Raw genomic sequence first — 26,649 nt, 5'->3', positions numbered from 1 at the left:
CAACTTTTCAGGTATCCCTGAAATATTTTTCAGCCTTAGGGTACCAGGAAGTGATGTCACTTGCCACACCCCCCAGAAATGATATCACTCAAGCATTCTTGCTGGATATAAACAGCCCTGGATGGTGCTCCTGTGCTACCTCCAGAGACGTTTTGGACCAAGAACATGGCACAGGGGGAAAGTTGAAGCCTCTTGCCCCGTATGCCACGGTCCCAATCTGAATCAGAGCCTATGCCCTTGGGGGTGGGGAAGAGGCCACCAACGTGGGCTGGATTTTGGCACGTGGTGGAAGCCAGTAGGTTGAGGCAGGGATAAGCCCCTCCTCCACCCCTCACTCCCAAGGTCTGGAGTGGCCCAGGGAGCTGCCCTGGCCTCATGCTATTGGCTGCTGCCACTGGCTAAAATCCAGCCTGACGCGATGGCCAGTAGCATGAGGGCGAGGTGAGCCTCTCGCTCACCCATGGAGCCCTCCCCAGCGCTTTACTACTACCTGCTTCTGTGGGATGAAATCCAGCCTGCCACGGTGGCCAGTAGCATGAGGCTGTGGTAGGCCTCTCACTCACCCCCACAAGGCCTGGAACAGCCCAGGAAGCCCATGACTACCTGTCACGGGCCAAAATCCAGCCTGTGGTGGCATCCAGTAACCTGAGCCCAGGCTAGGCCCCTTGCCCCCCCCAACCAACCCCAGTTAAAAAAGAACCCAATACCCCCCAAAAGACTCATCCACCCCACCCCTTGGAAGGTCTCACCTCACTTGATTCCAGCTGCCCCCAATTTCCCATTTGCCTCAACCAGCAAACACTTGAATGGCCTAGATCACTTCCCTTCCTGCCTCCTCCAGGCCCCTCGTTGGCCACTTTGGGATGGGATGGGTCAACCTGTCCAAATAAGGGTAGACATTAAAAAAAAATTTTTAATGCTATTTCCCTTCCTCTTTGCCCAGGACTTGCAAACACGTGGGAGGGCTCTCCCGAGCCGCCATTTTGAAACCGCCCACGCTACGGTGCCATTGAGGGGCCTCATGGTACCATAGAGTACCATGGGACTGCAGTTGGGAAACTCTAGCATTTGAAAGCACTTGCTTTGTATGTGCTGGGAAGTTCAAGGTGCAGAAACAGCTGTGCGGGTCCTCTTGGTCTGCTATTATACTGCACAACCTGAAATTTGGTATTCAGCCTGCATCCACCATTATGAGAATATCGGCCTCCTTTTAAAAATGTTTCTAGATCTCGTGGCTTTAACAAAAGCATGTCCTTGCACGTACTTAGTACAAACTTCAAACTTTTCGGTCTTGGCCCCCGCCTGGTGGAATGAGCTCCTGGAGCGTCTCAGGGCCCTGACGGAGCTGATACAGTTCCACAGGGCTGGTAAGATGGAGCTCTTTTGCCAGGTGATCAGTGGAGGCCAGGATAATGACCTGGGTCATCTTGGGGCCCTCCTTGAAACTGAAAGCATGAAATAATAACTAACCCCTTCCACGACCAGAGAAAAACATCCCTCTGGTTGCGGACTGTTGATTATTGCTGCTTTAATACTGTTGCTATTGGATCGTTGTTGTTTTATATTGTCATTTGTATTTTAAAACGTCGTAAGCTGCCACGAACTAGCATTGCTGGGTTAGAAATGGAAATGTTCCACATTATATATTTCTGGTACGGCCTTGGAGGAGGAGTGTGTCTCATGGCTTAAGTGCCACTCAGTGCTTAAGACCCACTCAGGACGTCTGTCCTGCCCCTGAGTGCCTCCTCCTCCAACCGGCTTGCCTGTCTGTCTAGCATCCAGCCAATCGCCTTCGGTCCCCAACCCCTGACCACCCCCTCCTCCTTCCACTTCCCTCTGAGGCTCGGAGGCTGCAGATCCCTGCTGCGTGAGAGCTGCCCCTGCCAGTGAGTTCCATAACAGCTGCCTGCAGCCTTTCCAGATCCGGGGGGGAGGGGGAGGGCATCCACAGAGTTGTATTGCTGAATGCAGTGGGCTTGGCCCCTAGTAAATAAGTATAAATAAATAAACTGGTAGGTAGACAAGCTTTCAAGTGTTGTAGATGGGGGACAGTGCTATCAAGTCACAGCTGACTTATGGTGACCCTGTGAAGTTTTCAAGTCTAGACAATCAGAGGTGGTCAACCACTGGCAGCCTCTGGGGTCACAATCCTGGTGTGGGTTGGACCAGAACGGGTGGGTTGAAATTAATTACCAAAGAACATCCGGAAGAAGTTCATCACAGAGCAGTTCCTCAGTGGAACAACCTTCTTTGGGAGGTGCTGAGTTCTCTTTCTTTGGAAGTTTTTAAGCAGAGGCTCCAATATCACCTGACAGATATGCTGATTTGATGAACTTAGGCATATTGTGAGTGGGTGGGCAGGATTCTGGAGAATTTTGAGGGTGGGGGGATCACTTGGGTATGAAATTGGGCTCATGGTGGGTGGGGGCAGGTAGCTGTGAATTCTTGTAATGTGCAGGAGGTTAGACTAGATGACCCTGGAGATCCCTTCCAATTCTATTTTTCTATGATCAGGCTAACGTGGTCTATACTGGTCAGGAATTTCCTTGCACCTATCCCACCCTGCAGTCCACTGATGCAGAATGAGTGGTGTAAAATAACTGTTATACTCCATAATGTTAGTCAGGTTGCAGAAAGTTTGGGCTTTTAAGAGCAGAATTGGTGGACAGGGCAGAGTTTTTACGAGTCTGACTATAGGGATGGCGATGGGGAAAGCTAAAAACCTGAGAAATCCTTCTTTGAGCCCGCCTCCCAGGTTTATTTCTTCATAGGATAACCAAATTGACATATTTCTTTGCTACTTCCTATGTCTACTACTGGACCCTGCAGATTTTGTTCTCACAGTAGCCATAAGGTCTAGACCAGGGGTAGTCAATCTGTGGTCCTCCAGATGTTCATGGACTACAATTCCCAGGAGAATTGTAGTCCATGAATTGGGAATTGTAGTCCATGGGAATTGTACAACTCGTGGGAATTGTAGACCATGGACATCTGGAGGACCACAGGTTGACTACCCCTGATCTAGAAACTTTTTTCCATATTTGAAGTGAACATTGTGCTCCTTGGGAGGGGAGGTCAGGTGCCAGTACTTGCCTGTGGAACCTGCAAAGTCAACAAGAGTAACTTGTAAGTATCATTTGCCCGTGGAAAGTACCAAACGTCTCCAGGTGACCAGGCAAAACTGGCTTAGGCTTACAGCCTTGATGTTTCAGACTCGTGGTGTGTAACGAGCAAAGGCCACCAAATCTTTTGGCAGGTTTGTTGAGATCATCCAATGGGGGGGGGATTGTCTAAAGTGGCTCCCCGTCCACTGATCCCGTTTCCTGTTTCTCTGCAGCCCTCTGGTGTCGGCATGGAGGGCGGTGTGGATGGCCCCATCGGGATTCCTTTTCCCGACCACAGCAGCGATATCTTGAGCAGCCTGAACGAGCAGAGGAACAACGGCCTGCTCTGCGACGTGGTGATTCTGGTGGAAGGGCAGGAGTTCCCCACCCACCGCTCGGTCTTGGCGGCCTGCAGTCAGTACTTTAAGAAGCTCTTCACCTCAGGGCTAGTGGTAGACCAGCAGAACGTGTACGAGATAGACTTTGTGAGCGCCGACGCCTTGTCGGCGCTGCTGGAGTTTGCCTACACCGCCACCCTTACCGTCAGCACTTCGAACGTCAGCGAGATCCTCAATGCCGCCAAGCTGCTAGAGATCCAGGCGGTAAGGGAGGTTTGCACAGATCTCCTGGACAGGAAGATTCTGGCCAAAAATGACCAGATGGATACAGTAGATCAAATTGATCAAAGGAACCATCTCAGAGCGAAAGAGTACCTGGAATTCTTCCAGAGCAACCCTATCAACGGGCAACAGGGCAGCTTTCCATGGACCAATCAAGACTTGAGAGACCTTCAGAGGCTCAACTTCCGTGGCCCAGAGGAAGAAGACGAGCCGGATTGCAACGGCGTGGACTTCTACGCGCAGGCTGCCCTCAATGAAAGACCAAAGGCAAATGACTGTGACCCTGACAGCAACCATGCCATGTGGTTGGACCAGGATGAGGAAGAGGCCCAGGGACCTTTGTTCCCACCCTCCCAGAATGGACAATTTGGTGGGCGCAACCTGCCGAAAGCAGCAGGGGAGGACGAGACATCGGCAGCAGCTCAGCTGGACCACGAGGTTGGGGACTCCCCTGCCTTTGTTCCCGGGGGAGGGGAGGGGGACGATGCAGAGGCGAGAGACGTGGACAGCCTGGCCGCCAGCGCCCTCCTGCAACAGATGATCAATTCCGTGGGGCAGCAGCAGCTAACCGACGAGGACCGCAAGGATGACGACGGGGTCATGGATTATTACTTGAAATATTTTAGCACTTCCCAAGAGGGTGAGGTCTATCCGTCCTGGTCCCAGAAGGTGGAGAAGAAGATCCGAGCAAAAGCATTCCAGAAGTGCCCCATTTGCGAGAAGGTGATCCAAGGCGCTGGCAAACTCCCACGCCATATCCGAACCCACACAGGCGAGAAGCCGTATGAATGTAACATTTGCAAAGTTCGGTTTACAAGGTAAAGTAGGCACTACCTCTAGGATTTGGGGGCTTGTTCCTTGTTAAAGTCTGTTAAGGCTAAGGTCGGGTGGGCAGCGTGGGGTTGTACCTTAAGAACTTGCCTTTGGGCAGTAACTTCTAAAAGGGAAGATTTTGCTGAGAATCTGGAACCCTGTATTTAGGTTTTGGTGAGATCTCCCTGTATCCAAGCCAGGTTGGGTCAAGAAGCATCGGAAACTTCTGAAAGCGTTGTCTCAGTTTGGGATTTCGAGACTTATGGAAGCCTTTAATATTCTGTTCTTTCTCTAAAGAAAGTCCCGAATTGCCTTCATAGCGGGCTTTCTCAACCAGGGTTTCATGGCCCTAGAAAGGTGTCCTGAATGGGAGGGAGTTAATTAATTGTTATATGTTATTTTAAATTTGTTAAACATTTATTGGTGATAGGACCATATATGGTCATGTCAACCCTCCCTTCCCTCCCCAAATGGCCAGTGATGGACCTGGAGGGGGTGGGGAGTTGAGTGGTAGCGGGTGGGCATGTCCACAGCTAGGCTTCCCAACCATATTCTCCATGATCGCACCACTTCTTGGGTTTCTTGAAGCCTGAAGAATGTTTCAGGGGGGTTTTAATGGTAGAAAGGTCGAGAAAGGATGCTTATAGGTTTCACAAGTGGTCTCCCAACCTCAGTTAGACTTCCTTCCTTACTTACTTATTTGACTTTTAGGCTGCCCATCTCTGCACAGGAAGCTCGGGGTGGCTTTCATCATTCATTCATTCATTCATTCATTCATTCATTCATTCATTCATTCATTCATTCATTCATTCATTCATTCATTCATATACTGCCCTCCCTGAAGGCTCAAGGCGGTTAACATCAAACAGAGATAACTGTACAAATAACTCAGTATACAATAACCTAATAATAACTATAACATTATGAACAATAGAACATTGGGGAGATTTAATATACAGTTCAAAACAGTTCAAAACCCAGTCATTTTACTAATGAGAGTAGCGCTCCCATAAATATGTTAGTGGGGTTGCTCAGTTGTTTAAGATCTAATATTCCTCTGGCGGGAAGGGGGCCCCCAATTTGATGGGCTGCTTGCTTGTTTTGGCCTCAACCATATGCCTGGGGGAAGAGCTCCATTTTACAGGCCCCTTGGAACTTTGGTAGTTCCAAAAAGACCCAGCTCTCTAATGGCACCTGGTTCCACCAGGCTGGGGCCAGGGCTGAAAAGACCCCAGCTCTGGTCGAGCCCAAATGCACCTCTATGGGGCCGGGGATCACCAACAGATTGGAATTAGCGGAACACCATGGTTTTCGGGGGGCATACTTGGAGATGTGGCATGCAGGACCCAGACCACATAAGGACCTGTTCCTAGGGCCTTGTGTATGTCGGTCCAGAGCACTTCCAAACTCCTGTCTCAGTTTCGGAATGCTTCCTTCTCTTTAGTTACAGAACTTAATCAGCGAAATGAGTTCAAAACAGCTGGCAAATGTAAATTGCCATATGTTGTTATATATAAACAATAATACTCAAAGTTTGTTCATGGAAATACAATGTTAGTTGCCTGCCTGCCTGCCCCCCTGCCTGCTTGCCTACATACATACATACATACATATTAAATGAAAATGATCCTCAAGGCTCATCCCTCAAACATTATATGGAATTAAAGAGATCTTCAAAAAAGGTAAACAAGAGTTTGTTTGACCTTTTGGCAGGTTATGGAGAGTATGGTGTCTTGGAGGAACAGTTTGGCCATGGGATTCCAAGGGGTATTGATGCCACAGCAGAAGAAGCCTTTCCACACATCTTGGCCAGTTTATACCAGCTTAGACCATTGATTTGGGTATCCTAGTCTTGCACACTACAACTGGGAATGGCTCTCCAGTGTCTTCTGTAGAGAGAGATCTTTTCTAAGCCGAGCTTCCTTTATATGGAGATGCTGTGTGGATTAAACCTGGGACCTTCTCAATTTAAAGCCAGGATAAGAAAGGGCAGGATAGACGCTAGATCCACAGGACCCAAGTGCTTTGGGCTTCAGAATTACCAACTGCAACCAACCCAAACTCGCTTCCACAAATTCTCCTCCAAATCCTCATAGGATTTTAGATTCCCTGGCTTTGTCATTATTCGGTAAACGTATTTTGGGAATATTCAGCCTTTGGGGGTTTTAAAGGTAACGATTTCCTCTCCAGTATCTGATTTTAAATCAAGACCGTGGAGCCAATAGAAGACACAGTAGATTGCTTCCTGTTGAAGGCTTTTCTATTGGTTGCGCTGCTAACCTGTGCTTTTTGATATGCTTGGTGAAATCGGGCTGTTTTCAGATGGGTGTGATGTGCTCTACTTATGATTACTTTGTGCGGAAGCCATCTAGAAGTATATGACATGGGGGATACCGGGAGACTGCAACCCAGATTCAAACCCCCACTCGGCCCTGAAGTTTATGTCAGCCCCCATTGAAGGAGGTGATGGGACTATATCTGTCCCTGGTTTAGAAGAAGAAGAAGAAGAAGACGATCTGGTACATATATGCCGTTTTTCTCAACCCGAAGGAGTCTCAAAGCAGCTTAGATTCGCCTTCCCTTTCCTCTCCCCACATCAGACACCCTGTGAGGTGGGTGAGGCTGAGAGAGCCCTGATATCACTGCTCGGTGGTGTGGCGAGCCCAAGGTCACCCAGCTGGCTGCATGTGGGGGAGTGCAGAATCAAACCCGGCTTGCCAGATTAGAAGTCCGCACTCCTAACCACTACACCAAACATGTCATCATGGGAGGAAGGGGCTTTCTGAGCTACCCTGGACTTTCTTGGTGGTCTCCCATTTAAGTACTAACCAGGACTGATCCTGCTTAGCTTCCTAGATCAGACAAGTTCAGGCTATTCAGAGTTATCCAGGTCAGGGCTGGAACAATAGTAATTTTGGGGGGAGGGGAGTTATTTGTGAGCTTTGTAGATTCCTATGTAGAACTTGCGAGGAACATAATTTATCTGCATGGAGTATCTAATCAAGTTGCATGTCGCCATGTGCTTCTGCCTCAGAAGTGATGAAGGAAAGGGATTTCGTAAATCGCTCCTCCTCTTGATGAATAATCTCCCCGGTTCGGGATTTCAGGTTTCAGCTAGGCCTCTTTGTGGCTTACCAAGCGCTTTCATGGGCTGACTCAGAAAGATTTCGAGTGACCTGGCCTGTTTGGCCCCCACCTTCTGCTTGTGGGGCCTGCATTCAAGTCAAGAAACAAAGCGCCCCTCCCTATTAGTCATTCATTTTGAGCAGCCCCCAAAGGGATAGCAAGCGGAAGCACGTTTGAACCACATCAGCTGGACTCATGTAGTCCTCTTTCTGAAGAACACTTCGAGTCCAGAGAGTTCTGAATTTCCTACAGCCAGGGCCAACAGATGATGAACATAGCTCAGAATACAGGTGGGTAGCTGCGATAGACTGAAGCCACAGAACTAAGGTTGAACCTAGTGGCACCTTGAAGTCACATTCAAGGTGTAAGCTTTCCATGCACCCTTCTTCAGATACAGAATTTCCTCAACTGTTACACATAGGTAGAAGGCGGGCAGTAAATTAACATACAGCATAACAAAGATGTTTAAAAGATTCCAGGACCAAACGGACATAACAAGCTTATAAGGTTACCATTTGTTTAGGATAAATTCCAGGGGGGAAACATAGTGAAGGAAATAAATATGTCAAGAATGGAGATGAGTAGGCAGGCATATCATTAACAGTGAGATGCTGAGGGGATCTGATGACCATCTTCAAGTATTTAAAAGGGTTCCATATAGAGCATGGAGCAGAGTTGTTCTCTCTTGCCCCGGAGGGATGGACCAGAACCAATGGGATGAAATTAATTCAGAAGAAATTCCGTCTAAACATCAGGAAGAAGTTCCTGACAGTTAGAGCGGTTTCTCAGTGGAACAGGCTTCCTCGGGAGGTGGTGGGTTCTCCATCTTTGGAAATTTTTAAACAGAGGCTGGATAGCCATCTGATGGAGAGGCTGATTCTGTGAAGGCTCAAGGGGGTGGCAGGTTACAGTGGATGAGTGATAGGGTTGTGAGTGTCCTGCATAGTGCATGAGGTTGGACTAGATGACCCATGAGGTACCCACTCTATGATTCTGCCTATGAGAGTAATTAACTGAGACCCTGCTAGGCTTGAGAGGAGACAGGTGGAGCGGAGTGATACTGTTCCTGGGCATCTCCGAGAAATTAGGGGAAAGAAAGGGGAGGGCGGAATTGCTGGGTATGGGTTCTGCCATACCTACGCCGATTCTTAACACAATGAGATCCAGTTCGTCTACACTAGACCTCTAGAAATAGTATGCACGAATAGCTTTTATTGCTTAAAACTGAAAGTGATAAAATAACTTCATAAAAAAAAAATAGACTACTGCATTGTGTTCCATGTAGTACTGCCCTTGAAGACGGATTTGAATCATCAGCTACTACCGACCTCACATCTTTAGCTTTTTTATAGCAGCCACTGGTGCTTCCGCGCCCAGTACAAAGTGCTAATTTTGAACTTTTTGATAAATGCAATTGATAATCAGGTTCATCCAGGGGAGGCAACAGAGTTCAACTGTAGACCCCTGGACAGCATACAGAAAGCACCTCATTCTGTCCCCAGTGACCCTGTCTCCAGTCACATCTGTCAGAACGGAGCTTTCTCTGTCCAGGATTCCCAAGACTCATTGCCCATCATGGAAGAGAAACCTAGAATACTTAGTTCAGTATTCTGACCCCATGGAAAGCAGCTTCGTATGTTTGTGAACAAGAAAATCCACAGTTTGTGCTTTCTGTTTTTTGCAGGGGAAGCACATAGCGGCAGAGCTTTGCAGATAGTCACAGGTTCTGATCCAGCATCGATAATGAAAGGGTCTTCAGTGGCATTCTCTGCCAGAGACCCTGGAGAGCCACCGTGAATCAGAGCAGACCAACCATAGGCTTGGTGGACCAACTCAATATAAGGCAGTAGCATGTGGTCATGAGCAAAAGCCAACAGTGGTGCTCTTTTGGTTGAGAATTGTACAGTAATTGTCCAATGAATTTTGGAATCCGGAGAACTCTATTAGTGGCCTGCAACCGGGGAGGGGAGCGGAATCAAGCCGAGCTGGGGTGTAATGCCAGGGAGAGAAACAAAAGCCAAACCGGATTCTGAAGCGAAGTCAGTAGTCAAGCCGAGGGTCAGGAGCTGGGACATGAGCCAAGAGTCTGGAAATGGGAGTGTGGTCAAAACCGAGCTGAGAGTTCTGGAACCGGGAATGCAATCAAAGCCGAGCTGAGGGTCTGGAACTGAGAGTCTGAGTATCAGAGCTTTACCATGGCGAATTGGAACAGGAGTTGTCTGGGAAGACGGGCACAGTAATGCATGCGTTGCCTCTATGAAGTAGCCAGAATTGGGTGGAGCAGCTCTCAGCCAGAGGGCCTGCAGCTGGAGCTAATTCTCCTCATAGGAAGGGGTTGCAGCTGTGCCTATCTACCTTGACAGCGTGTTGGTCTTCTTACAACTGTCAAGGTAGATCACCTCTGCCATCACTGCTGTCCCAGCTAATGCCCGGGGCTTGCAGGAATCTGATGCTGCCGGGGCTGCTCTTCTGGTGAGTCCTCCAGGCCAGGAGAAGTCTTGTCCCAAAGCTTAAAGGGCTGTATCTCAGCCAGGCAGGGCCCAGGTTGCTTATCGTCTGATAGATCCAAGGCCGAGTCTCCTGGCGGCTCTGGAAATGGGTCAAGCAGCACCTCCAGACCAGCGTCACCTGGTACCTGTACCAGTGGTGCAACCGGTATGGCTAGAGCTAGTTGAGCTAGAGGTAGATTTGACTCCAGTTGCACCTGGAGAGATTCCCTGCCTGTGTGCTGCAGGAGCCCCCGAGGTGTGCCATGGTGTGGGGGAGATGATATTATTATTATTATTATTATTATTAAACATTTAAGGTTTCTCCCTTTATTAATTTTATTCCTATGCTTGTATATCGTGAGGGTTCGGGGCAGCTTATATCAGATTTGCAACATCAACACCAAACATTAAAATATGATGTGATTTAAAGTTCACCTCTTCTTCCAGGATTAAAACTCATGGGGGAAGGAGGGCTACTCATTTCTTACAGACTTCAGCTTGCTTGGTGGCCGATGTTCCTCCCACTTTGAGTCGACCTGTGTCACTTGCAGCTTGACAAGCAAGATGAGGGCTTTTGTTTTAACTCTGGGGTGGCAGAGGGGCCAGGCTCGGTTTAGCACCCAGCCATGGCCCAGAGTTCAAGCCGCAGCCAGGCGCTAGGCTGAAGAAGGCCCTTGGCAATCTTAAGCGCTTGGGATGTGGGGAAAGAGCCTGCCACAGCCTAGCATCTCGCCATAGCCTGGCACTAGGCCTCCCCAAGCCCCTGGTGAGCAGAGGGGCCTGGCTGAGTGGCTGGGTGCTAGGCCAAGACAGGCCCCTGGCAAGCTCTTGACTTGGGGGTGGCAGTGGGGCTTCCAGCCGGCTGACATAATTTCCGGTGTGCCTCGGAACCTGGAAAAAAGAATTAAGGGATGCCTCCACAATCAAAAGATTGAAAGCCTGCTTTAGACAAGATTCACAGAATATAGGATTTTCAGAGTCAAAGCTCCTTTCATCAGATACAGTTTAGCTGGAGCGGCCAGAACTTAGGAAAGGAACACCTGATTGGTATGCAAGAAGTCCTAGATTTCAGTCCCCACTTAAAGGATCTCAGGGGCTGGGAATGACCTCTGTCTCCTTGGAGAACCTGGAGAACAGATGTCAACCGGAGTAGACCCTCCTTATCAGATAGATAGACCAGTGGTCAACCTGTGGTCCTCCAGATGTTCATGGACTACAATTCCCATGAGCCCCTGGCATGGGGATGAACATCTGGAGGACCACAGGTTGACTACACCTGGTCTAAACTTATACACAGCAGGTTGATATATTGAGTCCATCCCAAGATGCTCCTCATTCCATGAGGGGAAAAATATATAGAGTAATCTCCACAACTGTCTCTTTCCAGAAGGGACCCTGTGTCCCACTGGAGAATGACGCAGGTTTGCCAATTTCCAGGTGGGTCCTGGAGATCTCCATGCATTTTGACTGCATTCCAGATGTCAGAGATCAGTTCCCCTGAAGAAAATGGCTGCTCTATGGCATTACAGCCCACTGGTACCCCTTCCTTCCCTAACATTTCCTTCCCAGGCTTCACCCCAAAATCCCCCCACAGAGTTAGCAACCCTAAGAATTGAGGGAAATTATTTAACAAATAGTTTTGCTGGGCCAGTCCTCTTTCCCTGGTTTGGTGCTTAGGCTGGAGCACAAGACAAGATTCGGGGGAGGAGGAATGTGAACCAGTTGCAGTAAATGCCAAAGCAAAAAATCTGCAAAGCCAGTATTTTAGGTGTAGGGGTTAGGAGTGTGGACATCTAATCTGGAGAGCCAGGTTTGATTCCGCGCTCCCCCACATGCAGCCAGATGGGTGACCTTGAGCTTGCCATGGCGTTGATAAAGCAGTTCTGACCAAGCAGTAATATCAGGGCTCTCTCAGCCTCACCCACCTCACAGGGTTGTGGGGAGAGGAAAGGGAAGGGGATTGTAAGCCACTTTGAGACTCCTTTGCATAGGTATACAAGGTATAAAAACCAACTCTTCTTCAGTAATATCTGGGCTCTCTCAGCCTCACCTCCCTCACAAGGTATCTGTTGTGGGGAGAGGAAAGGGAAGGCGATTATAAGCCACTTTGAGACTCCTTCGAGTAGAGAACAGTGGCATATAAGAACCAACTCTTCTTTTTCTTCAGTAATATCAGGGCTCTCTTAGCCTCACCCACCTCACAGGGAGTCTGTTGTGGGGAAAGGAAAAGGAAGGCGAATGTAAGCCATTTTTGAGACTCCTTCGGGCAGTGAAAAGCAGGGTATAAAAACCAAGTGTTCTTTTTCTTTTTCAACCTTGACAATGGAGGTACTGCTGAAATATGTCTCAGACTTCGAGGTACCAGGAAGTGATGTCAGCTGCCCATGTCTTCCCATCATGCCCCCTAGAAGTGAGAGGAGCCTCGGGTGGCAAAGGTTTCAATGGGTGTGGCCCCTTCACTTCCTTCCCACCCAAGGCCTATTATTGGTCTCTTTGAGAGGGACGGTCAGATCATCCTGCCCAAATAAGTGAGCTCTCCTCAGCCGCCATTCTGAAAACCCCCATGCCTCGGTACTATTGAGGGTCGTTCACGGTACCGTTTGCTATCTCAGTACTGTGTTTGGGAAATCCTGTGCTAAGTACATATGTTTATATAGAAGTAGGGAAGAGTAATGATCAGTCACAACAAAGAAGGGTAGAACTAGATGATGAGTCAGTAAAATGTGGGCAGAGAGCTAAAAGTATTGGAAAAGAGTTCAGAAATCTTAGGAATACAGGCACTTGAAAGATAATGGAATGTTGCCAATGGCTAGTCAGGCCAAAGGCTAGATTTGAACATCTCTTCTGAACATCTCTTCCCTTGAAAATCCTACAGGTCACCATAAGTCAGCTACGACAGTGGTCCCCAACCTTTTTATCACCAGGGCCTGGTCAACGCTTGACAATTTTTCTGCGGCCCGGGGGGTGGATAGTCTTTTGCTGAGAGACGTCACCACCGCCTGAGCCCCTGCTCCACTTGCTTTCCTGCCGGCACCCCTAACTTCCTGCCGCCCACTGGGGGGCGCTGCCAGCATCAACTGTGCAGTGCCACACCGAGGGGGAGCCCCAGCCATGGCAGCTGCTGGAGAGCACCAATGGTCTAGCCAGGAGCAGAGTGGCAGGGCAGCCCCCGAGGCAGCAGCCGGGGAGGAGGACGAGGAGGAGCTGCAGCCCGGTACCGACAGATCTACGGACCGGTCCCGGTCCCCAGACCGGGGGTTGGGGACCACTGAGCTACGATACAATGGCATTTTCCATGCACACCCCCAATATGGGCAGAGAAACGTCCTTATTCCTCTCGTTCCTAATGCCCATACGTCACTCGTTCCCTTTTTTCCCTTCTCTCCCTCTAGGCAGGACAAGCTGAAGGTCCACATGAGGAAACATACCGGTGAGAAGCCCTACCTGTGCCAGCAGTGCGGAGCGGCTTTTGCCCACAACTACGACCTGAAGAACCACATGCGTGTCCACACGGGTCTGCGCCCCTACCAGTGCGACAGCTGTTTCAAGACTTTTGTCCGATCCGACCACTTGCACCGGCACCTTAAAAAAGATGGCTGCAATGGTATCCCTTCCAGAAGGGGGCGCAAGCCCCGGGTGAGAGATGTGGGCGGCATGGCCGCCCCAGCCGCCAACCCCGACGACGGAAGCTTTGTGGGCGGCGACGAGGCACAAGAATCGCAGGACGCCATCCTGCCGCAGGACGGCCCAGGACAGCACCTTGAAGATAGCTCAAACACCGAAACGGTGTCAGGAAGTTTGAATGTAGTGGGGGGTTCGTCTGAGGGTAACACGCAAGAACTCTCCTAAACCAAAAAAAAAAAAAATAATAACAACAGAAAAATAACAAACCAATCCGTGTCACAAAATCTAGTTATACCTTTCCTCCAAAGCTCCTTGAAAGATATGGTTTCCTTGCCCTTTTGTGGGGGGAAAATAGCCTTATAGATTGATGATATATTTGTTTTGTGATCTTCCCGTAATAACCAGTTATTCTAACCTCTTATAGCCACAGATTAATTTTTAAGCTTTTCTTTCACTCCGTGAAAAGAGAGGGTTTTTTTTTGGGGGGGGGGGAGAGGGTGTTAAGATGTCTATAAAGTATGAAATGAATCTTCCAGAGATTAGTTTGTTAAAGTAACACACACGAATAGAGATCTAATATATTGGAGATTTTATCTATTTTAGCTAGTGGAATGTTCTTGAGGACAAAAAAGGAGGGAGGACAATGTGCCAGAAGTCCTTGGAAATATTTCTTTTTCCCTCTTGGCAAATGCAGCCTCCTTCCCCACCCCACTGCCCCTTTTCCGGTCTTCTCCCCCCACTGCCCACCCCCAGCCCAAAGTGTTCATTTTCTCAGAATGTCCTGGGAACACAGAGTTCCGGCCTCCTTTGATCAGGTGGATATGGAGAGGCTTTCGATCTCTTCGAGATTCCAAGTTGCCCCATGTTAGCTGTTTGCATGCAAATCACTCTTCCCATTGTTTAGGCCTTACAAGTTGTAGACGAGGGGTAGAGCCAGTACCGCCCACAATTTCAAAATTCAGCTGAAATGCAGTGTTTATGTTATAGCTCAGCCTAGATGATTCAACAGTGTCAGCCACAGATCTCCTCATGAACTGCATGTCGTTCTTGTGTCAGGGAGTTCTGTTACGGACTCAAAACCATTTCCTTGCAAGCCACTCTTGCTTTTTCACTGAGGTGGTGGTGGGGGGACAGTGACCATTTGGGTACGAGCCCAATGCAATGCCAACCTGTTTTTTTGGCAGAGCTCCAGCCTCCCAATCATCTCCTCAAATCTTCAGCTGTACGTGATTCCTCATAGCTACCTGGTACCCAAAGGACCATGGGAACTGTAGTTCTGTGAGGAAACTCTGGAGATGCCCCTCCTCCAGGCTTTGGTTCCAGGGTTTCTTGAGAGCAGCAGCTTAAAACTGGGAAATATTTGTAGGATTAGATGCATCCTATTTAGGGTTACCGTACTTGGAAATAAACTCCTTGAAATCATTGTGAATTACAAACACTTTGTTAGGATTGGGCTGTTAGTGTTTTCTGGGCCTTATTCATGGATACACGGTTTAAAAAGCTTAATCTGAAGACCGCCTGGTAAGCTGGGAGGGAGTGTCTTCCCTCCTCCCATCCAGCATGCTAGTTGGAGGACTTTAGCACTTCGACTCATTGTTTCACATCTTTGGGGTGCTGTAAATTCAAACAGTATTAAGAAAGTTGCTTAAGGACTGTTAGACAATTACTGCTACTTTCAAATCCCAACACTTTATCCTAGCTGTGACATTTGCCTACCCACGGTGGGTAAGCCCCTGCCCTGCATCCCGATTCTCTACCCTTGAGAAGTTCAGGAGTAGGTGGGAGAAAAGGGCCACAATAGTAACACTGTAGGAATTTTGCCATGTCTCTGTGGTCTTTACCATAGAGATTAGTGGGAAATCCTAGTGTCAATAGGAAGTGACATCACATCCTCCCCAGATTCCGCCCTCCCCTGGCACAAATTCTGGTATTTCCCAAGGCAATGCTGGCAATCCCAATTCATCCTCAAGCAACATAACCATAGGCCCATTCCATGCCCATACCGTATTGTACAGTACTAACAGGAAGTGGTCCTGGAAAGGCGTGCTATTCAGACACTCTCTACAGGTGTTCTGGCCTTGACCCAGGATCAGGGAAGTAGCCAGGATTTTTCAGCTTCTCCAGTGTTTGGGGTGGGGCTAGATAGACACTCCAGAAATGTCCCAGGTGTTTTGATCCCACACTTTCCTCCTGGGAGGGGCCACCCTTCACCTTGCATTGCTTCAAAACTCCTTAGTTGCATCTTGTCTCAGAGGGACAGCTCAGCCAAGTTTCTGGGCCAGGACTTGTAGCCAATAAGTGCCTTCTTCTGTCCGATGGAGCATGTGGGTGGGGGGAGAGGGAGGTTTAATCCTAAAGCCAAAAAAATAATTTTTAGATACAAATAGGGGGGAAGAGTCTGACCCTTATGATGAGCACTTTGGGCTGGGAAGACTTGTATTTCACCAAATGGGATCCCTATGTGATAATACGATTAATTATCTTAGGGGAAGGCAAGGTGTATGGACTTGCCCAAGAAAACAGCAACTGGAATCACGACAAGGAGAGGCCTTTGATTTCTGAACAGCTCTCCAGATGCACAATCTTTTTGGTGAATACAACTATTCCCTAAACTTTCCCTCTCCTCCTTCCCTTTCCCCACCACTCTTTTTGTACCAAATAGGTGGGGTTTGGCCCTCATATCCAAGATGGCAGACTCTTAGCACAAACCAAGCTTATCCTGATGGACCCGTTAAAGCGAAAGGCTTCCAACAAAGCTCCAGGGATCTCAACGTCACACAACCCCCTCCCCGGTTTTGAGACTTTTACACAACTTGAGTTGCACTAAGGTGTGTTGATTTGGACTGTGGCAAGGTATGTGGTCCAAAACCAGCTTCAACCGACTGATTCCCTCCCCTCCCCTTATCTAGAAGGAGCAGGATTTAGGTAAAGCAACGACTACATCAGTTTTATACATGGCACATCTCCCTCGTAAGCTAAAGAACCAAGGCACCTTTTAGCCATTTCAGAATTTTATAAATGCACAGTTTAAAAAATGATAAAAACGACAGAGAGAGATTTTAGTCCTTTTTATTTAAAAAAAAGTAAGCACTTTTAAGATTTTTTTTTAATTTAATATTAAAAAGGTGTACTGTTTGGCCGAATGTAACTGAACAGGGAGAATCGTGTGTGTTTTCAGGAAAGTGTGAGGGGAAGAAAGTCAGGACTGGGTGGGATGTTTTATTTAATATAGAAAAAGCAATAAAAAAACCACAAAAAAAGATTAGAAACAAAGAAGTCTTAGCACTTTGTAATGGAACGGGTACTTTGAAATCACTTTATCTTAATTTTAAAAATATATATAAAAAAGAAAGCAGCAAAATATGTTTACACGTTGAAACCATCTTCTACGGAAAGAAATTTATTGTTGTTTATTGTTTTTATTAAAATAATTCCTAAAATTGAATTTATTTTTGTAAGAGAAAAAAAATGTATATATATCTATATATTGAGAGCGAGAACGAGAGAGAGAGAGAGAGAGAGATTTAAAATGGAATCCACCATTTTTTTTTTTTTGTTTAGCAGATTTGTTTGGATATAAAAACGGGAGGATTGCAGTTAATTAGATTCTGTGACACAGCAAAATTTTAAAAAACCCTCGGAAGTGATTTGCACTTCAAAAAACATAAATATAAAAAAATGGAAGCTTGAATTTTTAGGCAGGAATCATGGGTTATTTTGTGTATGGTTTATTTTTCCCTCCTTTTTTAAAAAGAAAAATGTCTTATAGCCAGTGCTGGCTTGGTATATTTCCAACTTTGGATTCCCTGCCAATCATCCAAAATCTCAGTCCCAGGACCTTCTTGAAGGAGGACAGAGTTTTAAAACCTGGCATTTTGTCATTCCCCTCCCAAGTCTGGTGTCCTACCATGATGTAGCCCTGGGTATTTTGTTAAGACTGGCAAACATTGACCAGAATTGCCTTCCAGAACATTTTTAGCCTTTGACTGTTTGCCCTTCTCATTGTCATTTTCCTGCATGTCAGGAGAGTTACAGCTAAAATGAATGTTACAAATTCGCTCTTGAAGTCACTCAAAGTTGAAAGCATTGAGAAGTAGCGTGGATCTGGTTTCTGTGAGGCAAACTCTCTCAAAATACAGGCCGGGTTTAGAGAGAGCTGATTTTACAGTTCTTTCTCGTTCTGGTCACCCATGAGTTGAATTATCAGCCTCAAAATCCAACTTTGGTTTTGAGGTTGGATTGTGGTGAACTCAGACATGGTTAAGAGCATGTTCCTCCATGGAACAAAGTCTAGAGAAACACACACACACACATACACACACAACTCCCAATCAGAGAGAGTATCTCCACTCTTAATATCTATATAAATTGACTTATAACAAGCTCTCTCACACATTTGTGCATGAGAGAAACCAAAGAAATGTTTTTGAGAGCTGGAAACAAATCCTGCACATTGGGAAAGACTTTGGAAACAGTACATGGGGACGTTTGACGACAAACATGCTTCACGTTTTGCTTTTGAACCTTTGGGCGAGAACTGTGAGCATCAATACTTCTGGCAGATGCAGGATCTGGTAGAACATCCATTTTGAATGGATAAGGATGCGGTTTCTGGCGTAGCTGATTGCCAGCCTCACAATGGGGTCCTCTCATCTTGTGATGCCTGAACTACAGCAGGTTTTACAGGCGTGTTTCTAGCAATCCCACGTCTCTTTTTCCAATGGCTTTTTTCAATTCAGGGATTTGGTTAACAGAAATTCTAAATTCCTCTGCCCCTGTTGGCTTCTTCCCCCCTTTTTGACCAGTCTAGCACATGGAAAGAATCTGAAGAAGGTCCTGGGAACTTAGATGGATGTGCTCCTTTGGCCCTTCCCCCGAACCTCACCTTCCACAGAGATCCTTGGCTTAGCACTGACTAAACTATCTCATATGCAAAACTAGCGTGGACTTTGTAAATAGATAGCTACATGAAGTTCTGTATTGTAATCAGAAGTTGTGGTATCTCTTCCAGTTTGTTTTACGCCTCTGTCTCCATGGCTGTGTCACATTTTGTGTTTTCCCTCCCCCTTTACATTTAAAGCCACCTAGAACCCATCAAGAAATGAGCTATCCCTCACCCCGCATGGGCAGTCCAAGAAATTCTCCCCCCCCTCCCAAGAAATTATGATATAGTCATGGTCCCAGGAAATCCTCAGCACGTTTTCTGAGAACATCTGTTTAGCCTAACGCCCGCTTTCTGAAGTGGCCCTCCACTGTCATGGATTGACGTGATGGCCAAGAAACAGTAGACGACGGGCAGAAAGAGGAGCAATGCCCTTTTTCTGATTGGAAATCTCCATCCAGGAAAGTCAATTCTTGGCTCCCCACTCAAGTAAGGAGGATCCCCTGTCCATTCCGAGTCTGTGTGAGGCCTCCTCTTTGCGAACAAACCGCTCAAAAAAGCCAAGAACGTCTTGACTCTGTGGGCCATTGTCGGTTCAGACAAACCGCAGTCCAGTTCCGAGCACCCATATTCCACTTTCTCTCCTCTTCTGTCTCCCCGTTTCTCCTTGTTATTCAGGCTCTGCAGAGGGTGGTTTATCAGCTGGTACCATTTGGGGACCATCTACAGTACAGCTTTAAATTAGTTTAGCCGTCATGCCCTTGCCCCAGGGAACTCTGGGAATTGTTTGCAGTTCTGTGGGCAAAGGTGAGAGGCGAGGGAGGAATCTCCGAGCTGAAAATTCCGCAACTCTCACCAAAGTACAACTCCCAGAATTCTGTGGAGGGAACCCTTCCAGTTAAATGGGTACTCAACTGGTTTCGTAGTGTAGATCTGTCCTTTTTCACCCCCATTATTTTCTTCTAAACAGAGATACCGCACCTTGTTCATACTGGGGTATTCTTTTCCCTCCCCTCTGTTAGTGGTCAAGGGGGTGGGGGTGGGAGTGGGTGGAAATCCAAAGCGAGACTCTTGGGGCGGGGCTAAAATTCAAATATCTGTGCTGGCAACACTTTAACACAGCCTTGGTGTGTTTGCACTAAAAAAGAGAGAAAATCTGTGTACATTCTCAGTTTCTGCCTTAACCTTCTAACACCCCGTTGTGTAAGCAGCAACAACACAAATGAGAGCTCTGCATGCAAAACCCTCTTCTTCAAATCGCATCCTGTAAATAAAACATTTTGATTTTTTTTTTTTTTACAAAAAAAGCAGGTTGTGATAAGGTGTTGCCAAAGAAACCGCTGATTTTTTTTCTGCATTTCAGGAATAAAAAGAAGAAAAGCTTTTGAATAGCAACCACACACACCGAAAAAATACAGATACAAATATGTTTCCTTTACCGCCTGTGGGTTTTTTTTTCTTTTCTGCTTTGTTTTTAAAATTTCTTGGCCCCTTGCCAATCACCAATGTAATTTCAATGTATTCTTGTGAGGGTATGTGTGTCTTCTTCTGTTGATTTCTTCTCTATATATTTTTTGTGGGAGGTGGGTTTCCAAGCTGCCATTATTGTGACTTTGACTTCCACAAATCAGAATGGTGGGAGAATTGGGGGGGGGATTTGAGAGAGAGCTGGGCGGAAAGTAACCTCACTGAGTTAGCATGAATTCCACAGAAAAACAAAGAGTTCCACCAAAGAAAATTAGTCCAAATTCCTTGATTGTGTGTGTGTGGGGGGGGGAGGGGTTGATCTGAGACGTGGAAGAGCTTTCTTGACTTTGCACAGGAAGTGACCCAATCATGGCAGAGGTAGGGAACCATTTTGCAGGTGCCTTCCCTCAGCTTGTAGCCTAGAAAGAAACACACTTTGGACACACAAACTCTCTTTTTGCCTTTGCTCCTGTGAAAATGTCATGACCTCTAACCCCAACTGTTGACGCTTCCCCTCCCCTGTGGTCCCTTAACAGGTTTTTTTGTGTGTTGGTACCAATTTTGTGGTACTGCTTTTATTTATTTCTCCCCACCCCCCCAAAAAAGAAAGCAACCGGTGAATGTAAATGATGAATGGGTGGCTGTGTTGTAAACAACTCCAGGGAGGGTGATCCAACCGCAAGATGGAGAGATGTGATGAAATTCTAGCATATTCTGCTGTAAATTCTCTAGGGTACCCTTCTCTCACCGTGGAACTCTGTGTTCAGACGCAAGGCTTGGAGTGGTCTCTCTTTTCCCTGTGCCCCAATGGGGAAATGCTGATGTGTCAGCTGAAAAGCATAAATCATCAAGCGATGGATCCCAGAAGAACCGATGTGAGCGTTGGAATGATCCCCGTGTTGATACTGTTTTCCCCAACTTGTCCCATTCTCCTCCTTCACCCATGGATTTTTAGTTGGGCTGACCCCGTTTGTGCTCTCCTTTTTTCAAAAATGCTGGATCCTCTTACAAGATCCTTCTAAACAAATCTGGTCCTTACAAGGTCCTTCTCTCTCCAAGACCCTGCAACGGTGAGAAATTTGGAGAATGGCCCAGTTGAACTGGGCTTCCCCTTCCCTGGGACGTGGAAAGGCGCCAGTTCTCAAAGAATGGCGGATGGGTGGTCGACTTTTTCTCCATCTCTCGGCCCTAGTCTTGGGGTTCAGAAGAAAGGCCTTGATTTCACTAAGCTGCATCCGTGTCATGTAATCCCCTTACGCCCCCTTCCAAAAAAGCCTTAAGCATAATAGAAGGAGGATACAGCATCTTGAAAAACCAATAGACTGTCCTCTTTTGCACTAATGCTGACCCATTTGATCCAATGGGAATCTTGTTCTGTTGCACTTTTTTTACAGGGGGGAGGGAAGCTTTCTTGGGGGTGCCAGAGGGCGTTTGCACAGGGACTTTGGGTTTCCAGTTGATGTTTGGAAAAGGGATTTTTGCAACAAGTAAGAAAAGGGCTTCCTTTTTTTTAACCCCCATATTCTCTCCATCCTTTCTTCTTCAGCCCCCAAACATTTCATAAATAGTTCTAGGTAATAGTTTTTGGAGACTTGCTGAGTTGACGCATTCAGAGCTGGAGAGGTAATTGGCATGGGGTTATGGGGGGTAGGGGGTAGGGGGTAGGAGGGGATTTTCCCGGCTTGTTTAGTTTTAGTGACATCTCCATCTCTTCCTTCAAACACATCCTTATCTTCTTATTCCTCAGTGTGCATTAGGCTTTGTTTTATTATTTCCACAGTGTTTTTTTATAATGTTGATTTATATCAAGATTAAAAGTAGCCGTGTCTGTTCCCCCCCCAATCCCACATTTCCTTTTGACTCTCGCTCGAGCGACCCAATTCTGCTATTTGAAACGAAACTATAGATCTATTTATATTTTCAATATAAGATGAAAGTTTTGATTGAAGAGGAACACTTGTAACTTTTTTTCTTTTAATTTAAGAGTTGTCTGCATGAGATTAGCACCCTTAGGTGGATTTCAAATGAGGACCTTTGTTATCCGATGGGAAAAGTTACTGAGATGCTGTGCTGAAGCTACCTTTAAGAGATATATATATATTGTGTATATATATATATATATATATAAAAAATTAAAATATATGAATATATTTGTGTGTACAAAGAAAGTTTAAACTTTTAATCTGGGAGGGAGACTTTAAAAGGCTGTCCCTCCTTCCAGGAAAAGAAATAGAGATGCAAAGCAGAGAAATTATGACACATGGGGCCACTGTTCTTATACCTTTATCCATAATATATCATAAAAGTTATATATAAAGAGAATAATCTATCCAGAGCACTTGAAAGTTCATCTCTTTTCTTTCCTCTTTTTTTTTTTTGTGCGTGTGTGTGTGGAGAGAAAAAAATCCCCTAAATGACTAAATTGCGTGTCGTCGGGCAGGATTCGCACAGAACAGACATTCCATAGGTTGTATGTTTTGATAATTTTCTTAGAAAAAAAAATTCGGGAGATGAGTATAAAATATATATTATCAAATGCACTTTGGCGGGAACTGGGGGGGTTAAAATAAAATTATATATATATATATATATATATATATATATATATATATATATATATATATATGATACCACAGTTCTTTCATTATTGTATATAAAAGACCCACTTTTTTACAAAAGTGATGTAATCTAATGCTGATAGCGCTTGGTTTTGTTTTGTTTTTTAAAGAAAGCTCCAAAGAAAAAGTTTTTATTAAAAATAAATAGCTTGACAGTCTGAACGGATGACATACAGAGATGGGAACTGGAGGAAACAGTAGGGGTCTAAAGAGCGACTTAAAACAGCTCATGGATCTTAGCGATGCCCAATGGATATTTTACTTAGTCCCTCTGACCTTGCAAACCAGTTTTGCACATAGTTTTCAAAAGGCCCTTGGTTGTATGGGGTTGGAGGGGGTTTGCCGGGGCTGGATTCCAACCAGTTCCACCTCTTGGGACAGGTCAACTTGATGCTTCTTTCCTCACGAGTCAAAGCTGTTGTGCTTCAGCCGAACTCCCTTCTGAAGATCTCGCTCAGACACACTGAATTTCAAAACAAAACGAGCTAGGATCAATTCTCATGTCCAGTTATTTCCAGCCATGACAGCTGCTTGCGTTTTCAGATACTGGGGAAGAACATAAAAACCGTAAGCATCAGATCCCACCTAGGACTCGTTTGATGTGATGGAAGGCTTAATCTACCATTTGTGGGAGGGCTGTCCAACTTGACAAGTAGCAAGACGCAGTCTTAAGCACACTTGCTTGAGAGTACGCCTGCTGGGCTTGGTAGGATTGACTTCTGCTTAAAAGTATATAGCACTGAGCATTGGTAGCCTCAACCATTGACTTAAGGATCTCTTGAGGTTGCTGTCTACACTCGGTGACATTTGTTGCAAAACTGGTGGGTCCAAAAATCCTTAGCCATTTGACCCACAGTGCAATGTTCTACTTTGCAGGATTTTGGGAGAGCAGCCAGTAATAATTTTGCTTATCCATTGCTTACCATTGATGTACAGGTCTGAGAGCTGGAAGAGAGCATGCAGTGTGCGGCATCCATGATTCTTGTTCACGTAGAAGTCTTCCACGTGTGGGGGGGAACGACCCATTCCTCTCACCTTTGACCACTTTTGAAGCAACTCTTCCATTTCCTTTCCCACAGCAGCCCCCTACACCATGCCTTTCATTTTGGCAGAATAAGGGGGAGGGGGGAGGCATTACCTGAACCACAAATCTGCCCCAGTGCAACTCCCAATAGCCAGCACTTAGATTCCCCCTCCCTGTTGTTAAATTTGGGGGAGATTGGAAGCTGTTTAAGAAGGGTATCCTAGTAGGATCCATCTTGACCATGTATCCTAGTTGAATCTAGCCCGCCTCTACTTGACACCCCTTCAGCTCTGGGAAGGATGATTTTTTTTCTTTAACTAGGAAAAAAATGTCCAAAATCCTAGCTCCTAACCAAGCCATTCTGTTCTTCCCGCTTTGCTCTTGGAAAGCTTGGGGAGAAGGAAGGAAGCCATTTTCTTCTGATTCCGCTGTGCCTCACAGACTCTGCTTCAGCTAACTCTGCCAGTGAGTCAGGGTAAACAACATGGTGGTGCTGTTTCCTTGGGGTTCTTCTCCCTGATTTGGATTTGGTCTGAGGGGATGATGGGCCTGTGGAGTTGGTGCTGCTCCATCTAAGATGGATCCTTGATGAAGGAAGATGGCTGGAATTCCCATTGCAAATACAAACCAAAGAAAAACTTGTCTGTGTTTGCGGGGAGTTATGCGATATTGCGACAGAGGGATATAATTTCTTGAGGAAGGTAAAAAGCAGGAATGTTAAAGATACAGACAGATACAATTTGTGGACGGGAGAAGGTTCATCCTTCTCTGTTTCAAGTTTAAGTTCAAATCCTGTCTGATTATGAGTCATCCCGTCTTGCTCCACCCTCATCTAAGAGTTTTTTTGCTTTGAAAACTGAACTGATGGAATTTCTCACTTCAAAACTGCGCACCGGTTTCGTTTAGCAGACCCTTCATTTCTCTTCCAATCCATCTCTCACGAAAGACGGTTTGGCAAGAAAGCTCTGGATCCACACCAGAGAAATTACCTAGGAAAACTAAGGGAACAGGTACCCTATAAACTTGACTTGGTTTTAACTGCCATAGCCCCCCCTCCTTGCCAGAAAAGAAAGCTGAGAAACCGTTTTCTAATGTACTAGAACTCCTAATAGTTTGGCAAAGTGACTGCTCTCATGAAACCAGTTCAAGATGTTGCAGTGTAGATGTGCCCCAAAGCAATTCTTGAGGTTCCTCAGAGAACGCTGAGGTTGCATTTAATATGGTAGTGAAGAATGTCATCCCGGTTCTTGGTTTCCCCCCAAAGAAACTTATCATCCTGTGTCAGTTGGCTATGCACTGGATGTCCAACATAACCTTTGCTTTTCTTGAAACTTTCTTTTTTGGAGCAGGGGAAAGACCCAATTCAAAATATTTCTCATTTAATTTGGAACCAAGGACTGTCATTGTTGGGGATGGCTTGTCTTCGTTCCTGTTTCTTCTCATCATTTCTTCTTTTGGAGTGAGATTCTCCTCAGTCAATTTTCCTCAGTGCTTGTTCAGGTCTTGGTTCAGATGAAAAATGTCTGTTCCTCTCTTCCAGTTTGTTCGCTTGTTCATTCATTCATTCATTCATTCATTCATTCTCTCTCTCTCTCTCTCTCTCGAGCTAACAACAGGTATTTCTTGACTGCTATCAAAATCCCCTCAAGGGGCACCAATTCAGGAAAGGGTTGAGGATTTGTGGGAAGGCCTTAGGGGTTTTTATCAGATGAAATTTATAACTTTTATTTTTTCGATGGACACCCGGGGTATTCAACATTTTATGTTCAGGCTTGTGGGTGAGACAAATGTGATCTCTTTCCCAGGATATTTTGTGTTCGTTCGGAGAAAAACGAGAATTTACAAAAAATATATATATTTAAAAAATTAAACGTTACATTTGATTTTCTTCTATTGTTCAGGATTGGTTGTTGACTAAAATCAAATCAATTGTATGTTCCTTTCCATATATTGTACTGTAATAGATAAACTATTCATTTTTTGCACTAATAGATTTTTTTTTCTCTCGGACCTTGTTTTTGTGTCCATTTACTTGTCCTCTCCTGCTCTGTGCCTGAACGGTGGCTTGGTTGCCTTGTCTAACCATCTTTATTCCTTTCGTCTTACGGTGGCCTTCTAGTGTAGTAGAATGGCTCTGGCAAGGCCTCGATTCTTATTGAGGCTGTGGGTACCTTTGGAATTCTCAGGATGGGGAGGAAATTAGGCATCACCTTCTGCCCATGGGATCTCTGTGGTTTTTACCATAGAGAGTTTGGGGGGGGCAGTGCCATGAGGTCCTTTCCAGTTACACAACTGGAAGTGACCGTGCCATATCATGCAATATTGCGCAGTGCCTAGCCACACACTCTGAAGCTAGCAGGATTTGCCAGCTTTCTGGTAATAACTAATACTACTTAAGATTGCTAGGCCCATGCCTAGCAAGCCTTCCAGGTCCTTCTCTGGAAATGATGTCACAACATTGGGTGGCACCCTAGGAATTCTGATATTTACAATAGAGATCATAGAGACGGCAAATTCCTAGAGTGTGACTTGACGTGGTCAAGTTAATTTCCCCACCACCACTCCTGTGAGGGAGTACAGGTGGGGGTATCCTTGCCATCAGCAGGTAACTGCCAAGCTTAGCACCATAGCAAAATGGCTGTCACGGGGGCTGTCACTAATCACAAAATGGCTACCTTGGGAGTGAGGTCAATCATAGAATTGGGCAGGGGGGAGGAAGGTTTGCAAGCCAAACATCCTCCTATAATGAAGAAAGCTCTGTCTGACTGTTGTCTGAAGACACAAAACTAATAGCTCCTGAGCTCTTCTGGAGGACTTTCTAGTCCACTGAGCTGGAAGAAGACCAGGAACTGCCTTTTTATTTTGGCGAAGAGGCCTTTGTC

General features: G+C 46.1%; 1 protein-coding gene across 3 annotated transcripts in view; it reads left to right on the top strand.

Annotated features, from left to right (window-relative positions):
* The window catches only part of ZBTB7A (zinc finger and BTB domain containing 7A), a 71,605-nt gene extending 45,828 nt beyond the window's left edge, over positions 1–25,777 (top strand). For all 3 annotated transcript variants that reach the window (XM_077332202.1, XM_077332201.1, XM_077332203.1), the window contains exons 2-3: positions 3,338–4,542; positions 13,545–25,777. In XM_077332202.1, the coding sequence (XP_077188317.1) occupies positions 3,353–4,542; positions 13,545–14,001 (1,647 nt within the window). In that variant the 5' untranslated portion in view covers positions 3,338–3,352 and the 3' untranslated portion in view covers positions 14,002–25,777. The remainder of the gene's footprint in view (positions 1–3,337; positions 4,543–13,544) is intronic.
* Positions 25,778–26,649: the final 872 nt, after the last annotated feature.

The sequence above is a fragment of the Paroedura picta genome, chromosome 4 (assembly GCF_049243985.1).
Source record: "Paroedura picta isolate Pp20150507F chromosome 4, Ppicta_v3.0, whole genome shotgun sequence".
Classification (NCBI taxonomy): Eukaryota; Metazoa; Chordata; class Lepidosauria; order Squamata; family Gekkonidae; genus Paroedura; species Paroedura picta.
This window is presented reverse-complemented; position numbering and strand designations above follow the sequence as displayed.